Source organism: Tetrao urogallus (genome assembly GCF_951394365.1).
Source record: "Tetrao urogallus genome assembly, chromosome: 2".
Taxonomy (NCBI): Eukaryota; Metazoa; Chordata; class Aves; order Galliformes; family Phasianidae; genus Tetrao; species Tetrao urogallus.
In genome coordinates, this window is record NC_136814.1 from 56,726,373 (window position 1) to 56,747,016 (window position 20,644).

The 20,644-nt window shown below is 35.9% G+C and overlaps 1 protein-coding gene across 4 annotated transcripts in view; it reads left to right on the forward strand.

The window, feature by feature from the left end:
* The window catches only part of EPB41L2 (erythrocyte membrane protein band 4.1 like 2), a gene marked incomplete at both ends in the record, with an annotated part of 56,009 nt that extends 39,832 nt beyond the window's left edge, over positions 1–16,177 (forward strand). The window contains 11 exons of one of the 4 annotated variants that reach the window (XM_079550283.1): positions 46–693; positions 2,590–2,622; positions 5,110–5,256; positions 6,347–6,451; positions 8,995–9,138; positions 10,099–10,152; positions 10,349–10,909; positions 12,310–12,432; positions 12,932–13,030; positions 14,182–14,262; positions 16,070–16,177. In XM_079550283.1, the coding sequence (XP_079406409.1) occupies positions 46–693; positions 2,590–2,622; positions 5,110–5,256; positions 6,347–6,451; positions 8,995–9,138; positions 10,099–10,152; positions 10,349–10,909; positions 12,310–12,432; positions 12,932–13,030; positions 14,182–14,262; positions 16,070–16,177 (2,103 nt within the window). Of the gene's footprint in view, positions 1–45; positions 694–2,589; positions 2,623–2,899; positions 2,963–5,109; positions 5,257–6,346; positions 6,452–8,994; positions 9,139–10,098; positions 10,153–10,348; positions 10,910–12,309; positions 12,433–12,931; positions 13,031–14,181; positions 14,263–16,069 lie in introns of all 4 variants that reach the window. The other 3 variants (XM_079550284.1, XM_079550285.1, XM_079550286.1) reach the window with 3 other exon arrangements.
* Positions 16,178–20,644: the final 4,467 nt, after the last annotated feature.

Below are 20,644 nucleotides of genomic sequence, written 5' to 3' on the forward strand. Positions count from 1 at the left end.
TACAAACTTGCATTTTGTTGTGCTTTCATTTTCCACTGTGCATAGAATTTATTTCTTCAGCTCACTCACATACACCCGCCATCACTACCCATCCATTCTGCATCATCATATCTCACAAATTTGTCACCTATCCCTGAGATGGACATGCTTTCAGATATTTCAGAGGAAGATCCTCTCTGTGAGCCTGTCCTTGCCATTCCAGATGTCTTGGATTTGAATTCTATGAGAGAAATTCCAGATCATAAAGAAAATAAAATAGCTCCACCGAACAGTAACTTTGAATCTATGAGAGCCCTAGCTAGTCAAGGCCCTCCTGCCACAGAGGGAAAAATCTGTAGAAATGAATACAAAAATACTGAATTGTGTGTCTCATTCAGCTTTGTCAGATGCTTTTCTTTTTGTTTCCGATCGCTGCTTGATGAAGATGGTTATATTAGTTTTCCTAGCCTTCCTGATGTTTGCATCTCTTTCCTCCCACCTGGTCTTCAGCACTATGTTCCTATCACCTCTCCTTCCTTCATCCCCTCTTTTCTCCTTATCTTTGTGCTGCTTCTCTCAGCTTTCCAGTCTATTCCTCTTTCACTCACATTTTCCCTTCCTCTCGCTCTGTCCCTCTGCTACCTGGAGCCTAAAGCGACTTCATTTAGTGCCTCTTATGACAATGACCTGAATGACAAAGCAGAGGAAGAGGAGGTGTGTAATTCTGTTGCTTAAATGTTGACTCAATGTATAGCCGTTATGCCAGTTCTCCCAGAGGCTTCCTCAGTTTTGCACACTGGCAGGGATATGTGTATGTATCTTTCTAACTTTTTCTGTTTTTGAAAAACTGCCATTTGGGAATCTTTAGTCAATAGGTGGGGTTTTTTTGCTTTTGGTTTTTTGGGGGGAGGTTGGTTGATTTTTGCCTGAATTCATGCAGCATGCATAATTTTATGATCTTCCACTCTACTAAGGTAGAGTTGCTTTGTAGTTCAAAATCTTTAGAAACAGAAAAAAACTGAAAACTGTTGTGAAATAACATACCTAATATTATTATTTCCTGATAATAATTGCAATTTGTATTACTTGCACTGTCAGTTTGTGTGTTAAAATGCATATCTCAGTGCATTCACTTTGCAGTGCACATCTCAGAAGTTCTGTGAAGATCTGAAAAGTGAAATTCCTAAACGCTGAATTCAAAAACGATTGTGATTTCTTTAAAAGTAGCTTTTGCTATTATAGATTTTCAGATCTTCTACAAAGATACGTTCAAAATTGAGTCTGAGATTTTTTTTTTTTTCTGAAGTGCTTTCATTAATTGTTAGCAGTAGTGAAGGCAAAGACTGATATGATTCCTTAGCTGAGATTTCAGGTTTTGTCAGACTTTACTTACTGAACTCTGAACTCTTTGAAATATATTATTATAATTGCTATACAGAAGCCTCTTTCACATCAATATGTTGCTCTGATCATCTGGAGTGGCTGACAGAATGCCTCCTTTTCTTTACTGTGCATGTTAGAGCAACAACACCACGCACTAGAAAAAGGTGGTTTATTTTGAGCCTCAAAGTAAATATAAAGCAATATAATGGAATCAAAAGTGGGGAAGAGGGTCTGTTCAATGTTATGTTTAATAAACTTGCTTATACCAATTCAATCAATAGATACAGTATATATTAAAAACGTGCTAAATAGGACACACAACTCTAGTTTAATAAAGAAAAAAATCACTTTAAAGATTTTCTTATTTTTTTCGGTGGCCTAAAGCAATCCATGATAAAATAAAGTTTCAGACAGAATCATAGATAAGTGAGAAATGAACAACAATGTGATAAGTACCACATCACATGTGCGTTCACACAATCTAAAATGCAACAGTGCATGCAATAAGTAAACCACTCTTCAAATGTGCATGTTTGCACACACTGACTTCTCAAGATGGTTGGTATTTGTACCTGTGGCAAGGCTGAGATGAGAGGTGTGGTTTGCTTTTTAAAAAATGCCTTTCCTTAGACCATTCAGAATATTTGTGAGTAAGATGTGAAAATCACTTCCAGCAGAGTGCATTGCAGTTTGAGGAAGAATATATTCATCTAAAAAGGAAGTTGAAACTCTCAAAACATCAAAACGTCAAACATCTCAAAACAACAAAATTCCTAGAATAATTAAGACAAATTCTAAGTATGTTATTTAGGTGTTTAACTTGAGTTCTAGACTGTTTTACCAAAAATAAGTCATGCATTATATTCCATTTTCCCATCAAGTCACTGCAGGGCTTAAGGTTTTTATCATAGAAATTATACATACCATCTTTTTCTGTCATTCATTTTTTAATATCCATCTGAGATAACACTGAGAAGCAAGTGGGACATAGTGTGAAATTTTCATTTTTTCATGCCACATACCAAGTATTACTTCAGCCATTCTGCAGCAATGTAGGTGAAGGAAGACCAAAGTCGCTAATAATTGCAACAACATCTGGGGCCGAAACAGTAAAGGTCTGTAAATAACAGCACGCTTTGCAGCATTTACAAAGAGATGATGCCTCTGTTATCCTGTAAGCGTGTGTTAATGGTTCTTTTCTTGATAATTCACAATGTGCTTACGTAGATGGAATCTGAAGAGGAGGAAACGCAAAAGAAGGTGCATAGGTTTTGTTTGGTTTTTATTTTTACTGTTAAATCTGGCTGCAGTTGCCTGATATATTTTTTTTTTTTGTTAGGACCTTTAAGTTTCTATGTGTTTTTGTCTGAATAGTGCCTTTTGAAAATATCATTTTATTTCCTGTATTTGACTGTCTTTTACCAAGAGTCTTTTTTTTTTTTTTTTTTTTTTTTTTAACAAAACAAAAAAACTTGCTGGTACATGTTATGTTAATTTTGATTTTTTTTGTGTGTGTATGTGTGACTTAATTTCACAGAGCAATTCGTTGAGAGTAGACGGGGAAAATATTTATGTCAGACATAGCAATTTAATGTTGGAGGTTTGTATATAATACGAGAAACGCTTTCTTTTCTCATGGGCTGCCAGGCTGCATGGGATGGGAGGTCACCTGCAGGCTGTTATGTACACAGTGCATGAAGTGCATGGGGAAAAACAGCTTGGAAATGCTGCATGTTATACTTCTAGTTTCTGAGTTTTTAGAAGTTTTAGAAAAGAAAAGAAAACCCTTAGCTTTAATGTTTAATGTGTATTTTTGCTGGATGTTTTCAAGGTGGCAAGTGGGAATAATAGCCCTATTTAGATATATGCAACACATTAGGCTGATTCATCAACATAAATAGGATTTTTTTATACATTACTACCTAAAGCGTGGATTTGCTTTGTTGAGTAGAGTTTCCAATTTTCACCAGTTAGATCAACTTTTTTCAAAGTGTAACCTGAATTAATGGAGCTAGTAAGGCACAAGTAGTGGTGTGGGGTATAGAAAAACTAATTCTGGCTTTGACAGGTATTTTTGGAGCTTTGAGAAATGTAGGTAAGTATCAGATTTTTAAAGTGAGTGCTTACAAATGCTTATGAAATTTTTGTTTTACCTTTTCATTTTTCAAATGGAAGCAATCTTGCTCCCTGAAGGTTGACTCTCATTGATAATGAGCAACAACAAAGAGCTTTGAAGAGTATTTTACTGTGTAGTGCTATTATTAGATACTGAAAAGGAGATTTTTATTTTATTGTAAGGGTTTCCATGTAGTCTGTAGATGTGTATTGATCTGTAGTTAAAATCAGCATCATTTAACACTGTCATTAATAACATAAGCTAGTAACTGAAGAAAATCCAGAAAATCCTACTGTTGTCTTTAACTTATTCATCCAAATGGGGCTATAATTAATTCCTTTTGTCACAAAAACTGTCTTTTTAAAAATAATTGGTTTTGTTTGTTAATAAGGTGGTATGTGGATCACAGTAACATAACTAATACTTTTTTTGGCTTTTCGCAGCTTTTGGTCACTATTTAAACTTTGCTTTTGTAACTTACTAAAGCACTGAAAGCATACACTGCGTAACTTTGCTGTGATCAAGTCTAGGAAACATGCCTTGTGTCAAGCAAAGACAGTTTTTAAAATCATGACATGAGTATTGTCACTAACTTCATTTGTGTAGTGGAATGCCCTTGGTGTAATGTTTCAGTGTTTCAATCTCTCTGAAAATACGTAAGGAGAACATATTTAATACCCCCTGGTTATTTGTCCTAGATGAAAAGTGAGGCATTGGTCCTGTAAAAATATTAACCTACTGCATTACCAAAAAAGGGAAAGGTTCTTAGTGTTCAAAGTGTCTATCTGAAGAATTGGAGAATAAAGAAATAGATTTGCAGCACCGTTGATGCTGAACATACAAGTGAAAAGACATCAGAAATGTAAGAGTTTGTATTGGGTTTTGTATTTTATATTACTTGACAAGTTTTTTGATACAAATTGCTTTATCTGAGCCTCAGTGATTCATAATAAAATGTAATTTGATATTGACACTGGTGCCCCCTTTGATGCTTGCCTGTGAAGATCCAGTTTAGACAAGAAGCTCTCATGGATTTTGTGCTTATCAATATATGTACTTGGCAGTTATATCCACAGTCAGGTTCTTAAATGTGGAGAAGACTAATAACAGTCTTTAAGTACTTACATCTGATTCTTCCAGTACATTTAAGCCTACACAATAGGCACAATGAGTAGTCGCTCTAAAGTGAATGATGCAGGTGTTAGTTGCTTGCATACTTGGCCCTGTGTTATCATGTTCACAGAAATATATGTCTTGCATGAAGCTGGCAATCCCCAAATTTTTCCTTCTCTGCTTAGAAATTTCAGATGAAAGTAAGTAATCACTAGCAATTGTTGTTTCAAAGGGCGAGTAGTTTCTTAATATGGATGAAAATGGCTCTGTTAGATAACTGTGCACAGCATTATCTTTTCATTGCATTAAAATGTGGTAGCGTTGTAGTATATTAGTCACCAAAAAATTAACTTTGTTTCATTACGGCCTTGAATTTTTAAGGCATTCCAAAGAACAGCTCTTCAGACACAAGGCACTTTCCTTGGTTTGATTCTTTTTTATTTTTTTTTTTTGTAACTGTTAAGTTTGCTTTTGTTGTCGTGTTTTGTCCTACTTTGTTTCACGTTGCGGGTTGCTAGGACCTGGATAAGACTCAGGACGACTTACTGAAACACCAGGCTAGCATTAGTGAGCTCAAGCGCAATTTCATGGAATCCACACCTGAACCACGCCCCAATGAGTGGGAAAAGCGGCGTATCACACCTCTGTCCCTACAGACACAAGGGGTATGTCTTGTAGACACTTGTCCGCATGCATTTCCATACAACCCCGTAGACAATGTAGTAAATGCCCTTTGTGCTTTACACTAATTCGTCCGGCTAATGTAATATTTGTTTATACTATGTACACATTAACTTTTTACTGCTTATCATTGGACGTGGCTTTAAATAATGTGTGGAATTTTGTTCCACAACAACTGGACTCAAGTCAGTAGACGAAGCTGGAAGCAATGGCAGTATTTTGTTTGTGTTAACGGCAGCTTAAACTCCACTCTGAGAGGTATAAAGAGTTAATTTTTCAGTGACAGAAGTTTTTACTCCATGTGCCTTTTGACTCTTCCTAGGCAGCCTTTGCAGAAACAGCTCTGACCTGTGTTGTTTGCAAAGGACCTTATGTGATTGGTTAATTTATGTTGTTGGCTTTTTTGATGCATATTTACTGTGGTCGTTAAAATTTATTCACCTTAGGCTCCACATGTATATAAAATGAATTTACCTGCTTTTTCACTAAACATTCTTTCTGACAAACAGCAGTTTGGAAAGCGATTTTCCAAAAATAATATCCTAATTATTTGTGGCAGAGAACCTGCCTAGTCAAATTTCTGTCTGCTCTTGAACTTCTAAATTTGAGGAGTTAATTGCTGCTTCTTTTATGGAGTAGAACAGCCAATCAGTCCTCAGAAACAATCAGTATATCCTCTGTCTTTCCCTATTATTTCTACCACTCCCCAGTGCAGGGAAATTACTCCTCTAATTTTTGAGTAATGCGCTAGAATCTCTGCATAGTGATACATGCACAGGTACAAATTTACAAAAGTCTGACACATTGAAGCTATAAATATCTATTTGGTTAAAATAGGCATTTATGTAAAAGTATAACTTAATTTTTATGTGCTTGTGTGCATTTTTTATGTTGACTTCTTCATGTTGAAGCTAAGGCCCTTCCAAGTATTGTTCGTTTCTCTGTTGTTGTTGTTGTTGTTCATTTAGTATGTTCTGTTATTTTCAGATGGTTTGGTTATATGTTTATGAATAGTATGTATCTGTCTCATTGCTTGTTGATTTACACTGGTTTTACAAAATGAAAACTAAATAGAAAAAAGGAGACCACATTTTCCAAGTGAAAACGCTGCCTGGAAAGGAGAAGCAATGGACTGCAATGCCATCAATTTCTGGAACAAAACCAGAGGAAACTGATAAGGTGGCTGCCCTGAAATCTACTGCCTTTTTGCTGTATCTGCTGTGGGCTGGCTTGGGCACTTCCTTCTTTTTCTTTCCCCTCCCTCTCCCCCGCTACCACTACTGCAAAGAGAAGTTTGATTTTTCAAACCAAGATCTGTATATATGAATGCCAGCAACATTCTGCTTAAGCACTAAGCTGAATATGAAATTAAGTGGTTCCACTGGAAAATTACTGTATTTTATGTGATTTGGATGACAGCAAAACATGTATTTCCATTCTAGGTGGAAATAATTGCTTGCTGCTTGCAGTTATTGTGTAAAGTGTTACGTATCTTTTATTTTGTGTATTTACTATGTAATCATTTCTCAAATCAGTAATGCTAGAAATGCAGTCACGTTCTGAGTATCTCCATGCTTCAGTACTTTTTGTTAATCCAGGAAAAGGGAGAATTTTTTCTTTCTCCTAAGTTGATTAACATCTATGCAGTGAAAAGCGTTATATAATAAGTGGGACTGCTAGCAGTATGATAGTGATGATGGAGGTGGCAATTGAGATGTTGGCTTTTTTACATTACTTTTGGACTGTTTTCCACCACCTAGGAAATGAGATGAAAACAGATTGTAAAGCTGTCAGTCCTATTTAAGTAACACATATAAATACCAGGATTGGGATAAAGCATATTTTCATCCCAAATTATTTGTTGATGTTAGTAGTTAGAATTCAAGCTCTTTGTTACCTCTAAATTTAAACTTCCTACGGTTAGTACACATTGCTCAGTCTTATTCCTGAAAGATACATTTTCCTGCCTATCTTTTAGGATAGTTGGATAATAGTTGAGAATAAAACAAGGATATCACTGCTAATATTCTTCCTTTTCTTCCTTCTTTTGCAAAATAATTGCGTATAAGAAATGTTGCATTGACTATATCTCATTTCTATCCCTGTACTCACACAAATGCACAGCATCTGTGACTTAATTATAATAGAAATTGTGGTGCAATTATATGTGTCATACATACACACACACACACACACACAAAAAAAAAAGTATTATCATGTTATGGTTATCCAGAATCATTACTCTGGTTGTTTGTTTGGTTTTTTTTTAAACCTCTTTTACTTCCAAACAGCATCAGTGTATGTGTCTGTGTGCTAGAAGATTGTTTGCCAGGAAATTAGGCATCTTCAGAGACTGATGCATTGTTGCAAATACAGTAGTTGGTTCAAGAGTGCCAGTTCTATCCATACATCTGGTTACTTGTACCAAAGGCCTCCTCAGGGAGCAAGGGTTACATTGTGAAGCAAATTGTGCTAATGGAGTTTTCTTTTTAAAATATTAGAAGGCCAAAAATTGTTAACATTGTTTGCCTTTTTATCCAAGCCACTAATAAATTAACATTCATTGGATACAGTAAATAAGAGAAAGAAAGTGATGGTGAGGAATACATTGCCCTGATGAATATCAAACATTATACGAAGGTAGATGTAATCAACTTGCATTTTCTTAAAATTTTCTTGGACACCTTTGGGATATAATTCAAATCTTAGTGTAGGGAAAAAAAAAAATAGTTCTTTTTCCTTTTCTGTTCTTCTGCATGCCAAATGTACAGCACTATATGCATGGTAGCATGGTGTAACATAAGTGTTCAGATTCTGTGTTGCCAGTGCACAGTAAGCTCACTCAAACAGCAGTTATCTGCATGGCGTTTTGACTTTCCTCTGGCATGTGCTTCTGCCCTATTACCTGGCAAAGCGTATGTTATGTCCACGTTAGGTATCTGGTACGCTACTGCCTTTTTATTTTAACTGTTCATACTTGTAATGTAATATAAGAGCTTATGAAAGTAAAGCTGAACTTTGCTTTTTCAGAAGCTTGTACCCACAAGAATTTTAAAAGCTTGTTTTACCATATGGCTTTGTAGTAGTACCAAAAACAGATCAGGCTATAAGCAACTTAGGCTTTAAACCTTGTAAGCTTCTATGTACGTTTGATAAAACAGATTTTACAGATACAGTGGGAAAGTTTTTTGAAAACAGATTCTTTAGTAAATGCAAATTTACTCATTTTAAGTAATTTAAAAACAACCTTTATGAGTAAATTCTTTTTAGCTTTGTGGGAATGTATTGTTTGAAGCAAATGTATGTGGCTGCCTGAAGCTATGAAACATAGAAATTACACAGTACTCAGAATAGACTTTTAAGAGAGAAAAATCCCGATAGTAATAGTAGTACTTCAATTAAAAACTATTTTGTTAGGAAATCCATGGAAATATTTAATGCTTTTAATTTTTACAGTGTGAAGTAAAGAGCCGAAGTATATGCTTGATGGGCACAGAGCATTAGATCGCTGCTGAGCACTGATTAAGGCAACGTTCTGTCGCGTTCCTCTTTCTCGCCTTCCCTGACGCACACGAGGTGTCCCCTGAGCTCGTACAGAACGCTCCGGATCAAACGCTTGTCTTCGTCGTGTTTTCTCTCTTGCCGACCCTTTCCTTTGTAGGCTGCTGCCGCTTTGTCCGTCGCCGTCTAATTCTTTCCTTTCCCTTCTCTAACTCGTCTAGAGCCTAGAAGAAGAGATAGCGTCCATTTTATTTAGCCAAGAGCGCTTTGGCGCCGGCCCGGACCGGCCCTTCGCTGCCGCCCGCGCGGGGCCAGCAGAGGGCGCTGCGGGGGAGCCGACCGCCGCCGCGGCCCCGCCGCCCCAGGTGCTTCCCCGCCCCGCCCTGCCCGCTGCCGCTGCCCTGCGCCCAGACGGCCGAGAGGGGGCTGCGGCTGTGACGTGCTGCTAGAGCCGGCTGGCTGCTTTGGGTGGTGGGAGGGAGTCGGTCAAAGAGCTTAGTTACATACTTGCTAGGCAACGGGAGTAATAACTGGCTGCTGTTGCAGCATCGCCAGGCGTGCTGGCCTGCACTCTTTTAAGTGCTTTTCTTGGTTAGCAGCCATAAATGTTAGGATTAAGTCACAGATGATGTGTTGGTTTTGTATTGTTGCTGCTTGAATTCAAACAGGTTTTCCAGAGATAATTAGATAAAAAGTATGTAATACATAGTGTTTAGTGGTATATCAGGCATATCTATCACAATTCATTTTGTTGCAAAACAAATACTAATGTAGTTGCCTTAATCTCATCATTTGGGACTCAAACTAAATCCTAATGGGATCATCTTGGCAGTCACATGTTGCTATTTTGACAAGATACAAGCATGAGCAGCCTCCCTCCCAAACGTGAACAACTAATAAGCTCTTACAGTAGTTTCTGTTTCTGTTCTTTTTATTATTATCTTGTGTGATGATAAGCCAATACCAGAATGCATTTTTCATATATTTTCCCATGGTATTTTTTATTCCTAATTCCTGATTCAATTGAGATAAATAATTGCCTCAGTAGCATCACTGACCTGTAAATTCAAACTTTTATTTTCAGTCTTTCTTAATTAAATTGCTTTATTCTGCTTAATAATGTCCATAATACTTACCTGATTTGGAATGAAATATTGGAGTGAAGTAGAAGGAAAGGAGCATAGTTCTAAGTGAATCTCACAGTGAATACACAGTGCCTGTTCTGTATCATGCATATGTATTATTAAAGCTAGCTTGAGGAATGTTATGCTGTTTAAAAGGGTTATGCATTGATTTTTGTTCTCTGATTGCTTTTCGTTTCACAGAAACATGCTTCCAGAGCAGAAGGACCTTGCACTGAAGTCAGCAATGCTGATAAGGTTCTACTGATTTTTCCATAGTTAAACTTGGCTCTAACTCTTCCAGTCCATCTTCATTCTTTCTTTTCAGTTAACCATCACAACCATCTTTTGTCTTCTACATGACATGAACCAACCATCAACTAATTTTGTTTCCATCATTTTAATTTATTCATATAATCTACTTTTGTTTTTCCTCATCCATGTTTTTGTGCAGAGTTCACATGAGACTCTGGACATAGTGGAGGAGAAGAAGCAGGCAGAGGTTGGGATAGAAGAAACACTAGTCATAGACGAAACCAACAAAGGGAAAATACAAGTTGCCACTGATGCTGGGGAAACATGTAAGGTGGAGCACTTGACAAAAAAGGACTCTTCTTCTTTGCCATCAGATAGTAGTAGCAGCAGCAGTAGTAGTGAGAGTGAGGATGAAGAGGTGGGAGAATACCAGCCACATCACAGGGCTGTTGAGGAAGTCATCAGAGAAGAACAGGAAGAAGAGGAAGATGTGAAAAGGAAAGAACATGAAGAAAAAACACAGCACGTGGAAGCCACACCAGAAGGCAGTCAGCTAACTGTACCAGCTGAGCACACACAAGTTGCAGCTGAAGATTTGGTTCAGGAAAATGCAACTACCATACCTGCAGAGGAGAAGAATTTGTCAGCGGAAATTAAGCAAGACCTAGGTGAAGAAAAGGAGGAGGAACAGCTCAAACTCAATGGAGATGTGTCTCATGTTGACATTGATGTTTCATCACAAATAATTTGTTGTTCTGAGGTAAATGGTAGAACAGTTTGACAACTAGATTAAGCAGAGAGATTTCTTTGGGTGAAAATGTACCTGCCTTTCTTCTTCTCCTATTCTTCCAGCTGTTACGGCATCCAACAAGATTCAGATCATTTGGAAGGGGAAACCACTGATGAGCAGTGAATTTCTGTCTCTTTCAGTTATGGTTTCTGGCTGTTTGCTGCAACTGGTTGAGAATCACCAGTAAAGCAAGCCTTCCGAAGACTGCCATCTCCTTTTTATACCCCCTTATTTTATATATGTATACATAATGTTATTTATTATTTGTGTCTCTTATGTTTTAAGTCTTGTCTTGTCTATTTGTCAATTGTTTTTGACACGTCCATGACACACAGTTGTAGTTGGAAAATTATTGGTAATTGGAATTAGAAAACATCCATCCCAAATTTTGGTTTCTTCTTTTCCCTCATTATTCACTGCTTTTCTTACTTTTTTTTCTTTTTAAAGATGTATTATGAAATTACAGACTTGAGTTAGTATTTCTTTCAGTGTGTATATATGTTTGCTATTACACTATTTAGGGAAGCATAGGTTAGTTCCAGTCAGAGTCACTTGATTTTAGCCAAACAAGGTTGGAAGGGTACTTTATTGGGTCATCTTTGGGGGGGGGGAAAAAAGGAAAAAACAAGTGGAAAAAACACAAGTGTGGCTATGCATGTCTTTGTAACGTGAGCATAATCTTTTACTGAGGTTTTCAAAAATTGGAAGTTATTTTTTTTCTTGCTTGTGTTACATCATTGGCTCCTTCTCCCCACGCACACTTAAACAACTTTTTATGTTCTTGTCTTGTAAATACATAGTCTCAGGTGTTCTGTCTAATGACCTGAAAAAAATAGTTTATAATCCCTTAAAATCCAAGAGTCCAAGTTGTTTTTCTGTTCCAGTAGTGCATATTCAGAAACTAAACTTTTACATTATTACTGGAATTTCTTGTCCTCATTTGCAATTGGGCTAAGTAAAGATATATTTTTCCAGTATTAATTTTGAAGTGAAGCATATCCACCTAAGGTAGCTATCAGTTTCTTATTTGATGGAACCTTTACAAGAACAGATTTTTTTCCTACTGATGCTTCTTTACACATTTTAAATACCTTTCAGCTGCGTTTTATCAATTACCTTCTGTGATATTTACCATTGGCTGAAACATGGAATATTGGCAAAGCTTATTAGGAGATAGGTATTTCCTGTTCTGTATGTGCATTTATTATATCATTTCACTTTGATTATTGCATGCTTTACAAATGAGAAGAGAGACAAATACTTATCTTAAACTTAGGCTTCTTATGTATTTTTTATTTTACTTTCTTGCACTGTTTTACAAACTTACTTCTTATGTCTTTTGAGTTGATTGCTTATTTCTTGCACCATAGCCTCCAGTAGTGAAAACGGAGATGGTAACCATTTCAGATGCCACACAGAGAACTGAAATCTCCACAAAAGAAGTTCCAATTGTTCAAACAGAAACTAAAACCATCACATACGAATCCCCACAGGTACAATGGCAGGGTGATTTGTTACACTGTTTGAAAGCTAAGTTTTGTTCCAGTAATTTGTAGCTCAAAATAAATCATATCAAAGATATATGCTTTTCAGAAAAAATGTACTTTCTCTTGCAACTAAGATTTTAGTTTGGCTATGAGAAGTTAAGTGAAATGTGTGTAAGTAAAACAATATTTCTACTAAAGTTCTGGAAGTATTTTTTGTTGATAGAAGAATTTAATTGTCTGCAAAGGTATAACTCACTTAGTTTTGAAAACTTGGTTAAAATAGTAACATTGCTTCTGAAAAAAGCACTTAACTTTGGTCATGAAGTTTACACTATAATAAACCTTAACAGACTGCACAGACTGTAAACTTGGTGGCTTTGGTTTAAAGTTCGGTGTTAAATTTTCAAATTGAACTAAAGAATAAATGTATGTTTAGTAATTTACAAAAAAAATCTCCTGAAAACAAAGCTTTTAAATGTTAAAAATGTCATTTCTCTTTTTACAGTTTGATGGCAGTGCTGGTGGCAGTGCTGGTGTGCTGCTGAGTGCACAGACAATTACATCAGAGTCAATTTCTACTACCACAACTACACACATCACAAAGGTAAAACAGATAATCTCTCTTAACTTAAACAAAAATCTAAGTCTTACATGAAGTCTCTTTTAGCTTAATATATGCTAAACTATCAAAGAAAACTGACTTGTGATTAGATTCATTCCGGGCACATGTGGGAGTTGTTTTTTTTTCTATACTCTGATTTTGAACAGAAGAGCCTTAATAAATAAACAGGAATATCTGGGAACAGGATGGAAAAAATCAGAAAATGTGGTATTTAATTATTTAATTATTTTTAGCATTTCACGTTGATCTTATTTCTGCGTTTGGTCGGGAAAGCACCAGTAAGTTCATCTCTTCTGTCACATGGTGCTGTCTTATAGGATCTTTGTTAACATCATCTATTTGTCTCAGGTCTTAAGAAACCTTGCTCATGGTATGTCTTGTAACAGTGTGCTGAAACAATGTTTCTTTAGCCTCTGTGTTCACTCTCCTTTGTGTACTGCTAGGTTTAGAGCATACCACTACTATACCATACCACTACTCTTCTTTGCAGGCAGATTTTGGTGTTGAATTATGTGTTCTGAATTCCATGCTTGGAAAGGAAAACTAAATGTTAACAGGACGTGACATCTGTTTTGGTCTCCTATACTGTTTCGTATATGGCAGAACTACAGAAGTGTCATTTTTATTCGTCATTTATGTAAATACCTAATTTTGGGTGTTCCCTCAGAACAAAGTTCCCTCAGCAATGTGAAATAATATTGAAAACTTGTTGTCAGAAGAGTACAGAAACTACATATCATGTTTGAATTTAATGTGGGATTATTTAGAGAATGAGAAGCTCATTGCTGGATAGACTGAAATCAAAGAAAAGACTCCTGGAATTCTTCTTATTGCCAGATTTGTATAATGGAAAAGCCCAGAATTCTTATTTGTCTGCATATTGAGTTCTATTCAGACCTGGACTCCAATAACAAAAGGAATTCTCCATTCCTTGTTTTCTAATCAAGCTTTTTTTTTAGCAGTGGCTAGCATGTAACAAACTGCATAACTGAAAAAAGAAAGGATGGCTTAGTACCACAAATACTTACAGTTAACTGCAGCCTAGTGACACAAAAATGTACAATAAAGTAATGCTTGTGGCTGTAAGAACTAATTACACTAAGGTGCTTTCTTGTTTTTTGTGCCATCTGTAGATGGTTAAAGGTGGTGTATCGGAAACAAGAATTGAGAAACGAATTGTCATTACTGGAGATGCAGATATTGACCATGATGAGGTGAGTTTCTAAACTGTTAATGCTTAGTATGTTACTAATAGTTCGGTGGGATCTAGGAAGTGTTTCAAAAAAACAAAATAGGAGAAAGGTAGAGAAGCTGAATGTGAAGACGTAAAAAGATCCCAAGATTGTTGATTGCAGCAAACTTGTTAGGCTCTGGTGTTAACTGAGTAGAGTATGACTGAGAGATAAAAGCATTTGTGACTTTGCATTATAGGTTATGTGAGTAGGTTTCATACTATTTTTAAAGGGATTGCTTATTTTAGAAAAGACTCAATTTGTTTAGTGCTGCTTCTGCCATTTGGGAGGAAACGCATGACTAAAATCTATTTTGATACATTAATCTAGATAGATAGGAGTCTCTGCTGCTTTATGTCAGCAACATCTGAATGTGGAATTAATCTCAGCTAAAAGCTCTGAAATATATTAAAGCATAAAATCTTGAATGTGTAAAATAGTTTTTTGCTTCTATTTACAGAATTCTGTACAACAAAAAGTATTGTTGATTTGCAGAAGTCTTATATAGGTGCTTTTGATCTCTATTAGCACCAAAGAAGTTTTGTTTTACAATGTCTTGGAAATAAAGGTTAAAATTACTTCTATCTGCCCAATTGAGAACATTGAATTTAAGTACACCAAAATATTTGAGAAAGAACTGTGATTATCTATTCTTTGTAGAGACAATTGCACTTTTTTTATCTAAGAAACTGCAATGAAAAAGTCAATCAACAGTCACTGCATAATACAAATGAAAAAACTTACCTTATACATAAAGTTGCAGTGAATCCAATTCTAACTTTATGAAAGCTGCACAGTTCAACAGAATTTAATTTAACTTCTTAGTATAATATAGTGAGAGCTTTCAGGGAATTTAATTTCAGATTTTGATCTGCTGCTAGAAAGTGGCTCTTGACAAGTTCAAGCTCTTCTTGAAATTTGTAATTAAATGATAGGGTTGTTCAGCATTAGGCGTTGCTCTTGTCTGCCTTGCACAGTGCTCTTGGGACATCTCAAAAGGTCACACAATACCTTTAGTATAGTAGGCAGTGCTTTTAGTAAAACCATTCTCCAAGCCTTCCTTCGTTTTGAGATAAGTAGGTAATAGAGCAAAATAAATGAAATTATTGTTTATATATATTTAATCACTGGAATGTAAAGCAGTGAGCAGCTCTTAACAAATTTAAGAAACCTCTATTGCAATTTCCTCAGTGGATACAGAGCTCTTGAATCGCAAAGTGTTTTGTCTTCTTGCCCCCTACATTACTAAAACAGTACTCAGCAGTCCCTTCCTTTTAAATCATTGTTTGTAGTGCAGAGGTTACATTTGGTATGTTGTAAAATACAAACCAGTTACAAATCTGTAAGATTATCACGAGCAAACATTGGTAATTATACACACTGCATGCACTGTTCCTTTATTAGAACCAACCTCATTTTGTCTTTATTTGCCCAATGTGTTGCAAAAGTTCTAAAACTTCTTATATAAAGTGCTCTGTCTTCTGGATTAAGAGGGAAACATGACAGTGAGAACCTTATGGTTATGTGCTACTTGCTGTAAATTTCGAAGCCTTACATTAGTGTATTTTGTAGTTGTTGTTTTCTGTTTCTTTTGGTTTTTGTTTTTGTTTTCCCCCGAGCCCTCTCATGTTTAGGAATTTTAGATTTCTGAATAATTATCCCTGAAATTGCTGATGCTGCACTCCTAGTCTCAGGTCCCTTAAGAGCTGCATTCTGTTCTCTGGTCCCTTAAGGCCTTCTTTAATGCTTCTTCCTGCTGTTAAGTTATGTATTTTGAATGTGTTGGCAGGCTCTGGCACAGGCAATCAAAGAAGCCAAAGAACAGCATCCTGACATGTCTGTCACAAGAGTAGTGGTGCACAAAGAAACTGAACTTGCTGAGGAAGATGAAGACTAAAATGTAAAATGCCCTCAGGCAAATATTTCAGGTAAACTTATAATAAACTCATGCTGCAATTTCTATCTGTATTTTCTACTACATTGTCTAATAAGTTGGCTTGAAAAATGATACAGTATTTGCTATATATTATGAAATGCTGAATTTAAATGGGCATTAGTAGAAGACAGTTAATGTAAGTTTTATTTTAAAGTCTAATCTGACATTAAATTCACGTCTCCCTGAAAGTGTCTCCCTGGTTTCTCATAATGCTCTTGTAGTATTTCCTATGATGTTTGCTCAAGATGTGGTTTTCACATTAAGGGGAGTTTGGTCTACTTCTGCAAAGCTGAATGATTAAGTGATGACTTTCTGTTTACGCTACAATGGAAATGTACAATTGCAGTCCTTGCCTTACCTTTTGCTTAGTTAGTAGGAAGACTGCAGTTATCAGTAGAGAGAGGGCCTGCTCTGACACTTCACTTCAGTCAGTTTATTCTCCATCTTAACCACACTGAAATATTTGCCTTCTGTTATTTTCTCAGATGAGAAGGGTAGGTGCTTTGATAGTTGAAGTTTTTAAGCCCTTTTGTCAGTTGAAAGAGAAATTTGAAGAGGTGCCGATTCAGTAGGCTCTCATTTCAGCTGGAAAGCTATTGTACATTCTTTAGTTTTAGAACTGTTTAATTTGGGTTTGGACTTTTTTTTTCTGTTGGAAAAGGTCAAAACATATCCCATTCTTACTGAAATTCAAATATCTATTATATTTGTAGTCATTCACTGATTTAAAACTAAAAGCTAAGTTTAAACAAGAAAACTGATTGATTTTTTTTTTTTGTTATAGATGACCTACTTACCACCAATTTCCTAGTGTAAGCTTTTCATGTAAGGATAGTCTAACATATCTTCAGATGAATTAAAACATCTTAGTTAAGACAGCTGGTTTTCACTGTATCTAGGTATGAATGAAGTTAATAAATAGGAGGTAGTTTTTCTTTACTGATGAATGTGATGCTCGTCATATACAGATAACTGTGCTTTCGTTGGATGTTCTATAAGTTTTATTATACTAAAATATTTATTTTAGAAAAATAAATGTAATATGAGGTACTATCTTAATTTTTTTCTACTTGAGCAACGTAATCGAGATCTGGATAGACCAGTCACCCTGAGCTATTTCCAAAAATCTGTGACAGTCAAATAAACCATAATGGCCAGGGTAAAAACTGTAGTAGTTTTCCTTACAGAAAATTTGCTTTGGTAATCAGCAGAATTCACAGTGCAAGTTTTATAGATGCAAAAAGAATCAATATTTTGGTCACTAATAATAAAGTGGTAGAAATAAAATTAAAAAAATGCTGCACTTGAAGTATTTAATAGAAAGATCACAATAAGCAACTGAATAAAATCTGCTGTTTCTCTGGTAAAAAACAGATGCTGTGAAGCTCAGTATCAGCTTTGCATTATAAAGCTTCAAGTTTCTTCAGCTTTGTCACACTGATGGATATCATGAGAACTGATGCTTCAGTATTTTTGAACTTGATAGGTTGCTATTGCTGAAGAGTCAACTTCAAAGAGAAGATACTGTTTGGAAGGAGTAAATCACAATGAGAGAGATTTAAAAATAAGTAAAAATTAAACAGCACTATCTTAATCCTTTATTTTGTGGGAGAACTCTGAAATTTTACTGATTAATGTCCATGTTTAGCTAGCAGAGCAGAAGGGTTGCTGGCTATTCTCGGGTGGGGAAACTGTTAATGTAGAGAGAGACGGTAGAAGAAATTTGTCCTGTATTTTTCCAGTAGTTAAAGTTGTTTTTGATTCTTATTACCTTGGTAATTTATACAGTGGTTGTGTCCTCCAGAAGAGAGCTTCAGGTTTTGCACATGCATGCAGACCCTTAGTACTGAATGAGAGAGTTCCAGTTGCCTTTTCTGGCCTCCTACAGATTGTACTCAAATGCTGTGGGGTTTTTTTTGTGATGAGAGTTCATAAATTCCTTTTGACTGGTTCTTCTTTAAGCTCACTGAGAATCTGGAGGCTTTATGTCAGAGTGGAGCAAGTTTGAGCTGCTCTTTAAAATATCTTCAGTATTGGTTAGGTTAATGTGTATTTGAAAAAGGAGTGAATAATTTTTGCTTGTAACTTATGCAAACCAAAACCAGTATAGGTCAGATTTGGAAGTGCTAGGTGAATGTTCTATCACTCAATGTTATTGTTAAAAGCTGGAAATAACAAAACATTGTCTTTTGGTGGATATAAGAAGAGTTCTGACCTTTCTTGGAATATCTTCAGAAGTTGCAATGCTCTCAGACAATTCCAGCTGTCAGTAATTTAAAACACACACTGCTGTTCCTCCAAACATTTGTCTTCTTTTGCTATATATAATAAAGATGATTCAGGCCAGAAAGGAATGGACTTGAAGGGCCACAAATCTAGTGCATGTGTGGTGGGATTTGGGGTTTCTGGGGAATAGTGGAGAGGAGTATGTTGTTTTGTTGAGATATTTTGTATGCTTGGGAACAAGTGACTAAATGAGGAGCTGTACAGGAAAGTTAGTTTCACTAACTTTTCTTGGTGTTCCACCTTGTAGCTTTATTGCTTAGTGACACTGGAAACAACGAGCGTGTATGCTCCAGCTTTCTTTTGAAAACACAAGAGACGTGGAGCTGCGCTAACTGTGAGATAGTAATATTATAGAAGTGTTACACATGACCCAGAAAGGCTTGGAAAAATTCACACTGTTTTTGAGAGCTGTTAGTTTGCAGTAAGGAAAATGTCTGTGTTCTAGGTAACTTCTCTACCCCCTTGGTACAGGGCGGCGCTGAACCCACACACTAAAACCATCCTTCTCCTATTTTCAGTATTTGCATAGAAGGATCTAAGGTAGAAAAATGCACTGAGAGCAGAACAAATCATTTTGATTTGTAAGAATCTGTTATTACAGTATGTACTGTAATCACAATACTTCTATTCAGCATGAATTTAAGGATTTTGGGAGTGGGGACTGCTTCTTTTGCTATATCTATGCAGAATGTGCCAAATTTTTCACACTATCTCAATCCACAAAATTGCCTTCCAAATCAGTGTTCAACGTAATCTGTCCCATGTAAGTAATTGTAGCATCTCTTTTGAAGGGACTATATCATGGAAGGAAGAAATAGTCTTCACAGATTTGCACTATATTTCTGCATTAGTGACCAACTGCAAACTTGACTGTGTTCTTTAATCAAATATTCTACTACTTGGTAAAAGTTTTATTGACGACAAAAACTCAAAGAATTTTTTATAGGTCCAGAGGGTGTGCTTTACTTCTTTGAGAAATATATACCTTGTACAATGGTGTTTGAAATATTATCAGAGTGTCAGGTGTTTTTCTCCAAGTTTGCCAATTGCTTTACAGTTTTTTGATCTGGGAGTAAAAAAAGGACTAGTTTGAAGACATTTCACCACATTTCTCTTGTATTTCAGACATTGTGATTGAATGATGCCTTTCAGTTAAACGTTCAGGAAAACTTCAGTTGCCCAGACACAAGCACATGAAATGCTGTAAATGTGTCTGCAGCACAGACTGTCAGAAGACTTATGCCCTTCTTCACCAAGTGAAGGCCAGATGTGAAAATACATTTAGACAACTGTATTTAGGCAATTGAATCACACCCTGAATCCACATTATTTTTTTTAGTTTTGCCCTGACTACAACTATTGAAGTGTTTGGTTTTTTTTATGTAGGCTTGTTTTCTCTAATGAAAGTGAAACGTTGTACTCTTAAGGATTATTAATTGAGCAAGTATCATCATTTCTCTTTATATTAGATTTTGGATTTTGGATTAAAATTTTAAATAAGGGTACAATAGATAACTGTTGAAACACCATGAAAATTCTGAGGAGGAAGAAATATATTAATGCAAAAAAACATTGACAGAAACTGAATTGCTGCCCACCTTAGGGCCAAAGGAGACTTCAGTTCATATAACACTCTTTTTTGTGAAATAACCCTCCCCCAAAATAACTTTTATGTGAAAAATGACTTTTTGAATCTGATGCTGTGTAAGTGTCCCATCGTCTGCTATGCATGCTTATGTAATCTTCCCCATCCTTTTTCTTCCAGAAGCAAAAATTATGCTGGCCATGATCATAACCTTGAAGAACTGTGATCATCACCGCTCAACTGAATACACCAAGCCTAGCAACGATGACCAGAATTTTAAGAATGAGTTGCCAATACCAAACTCAATTTTAACATCTTTGGCCTATAATCCCTTACAAGCTTTCTTGTTTATTTTTTTTTATAACCACTTCTTAACAAGCTTAGTTTTTTTAATGACACTATAGAGGGTATTTCACAAATATTTGCATTCTGAAGCTGATTCTTGAATATGAAAGTGAACAAAAAAAGGGTCTGGAAAGTACTGTTCACTGGAGCAGGTGGTAACTGTGCAGAAAAGGGGTTCTTAACTAATTTAGATGTAGGTTTTTCCCAAATAT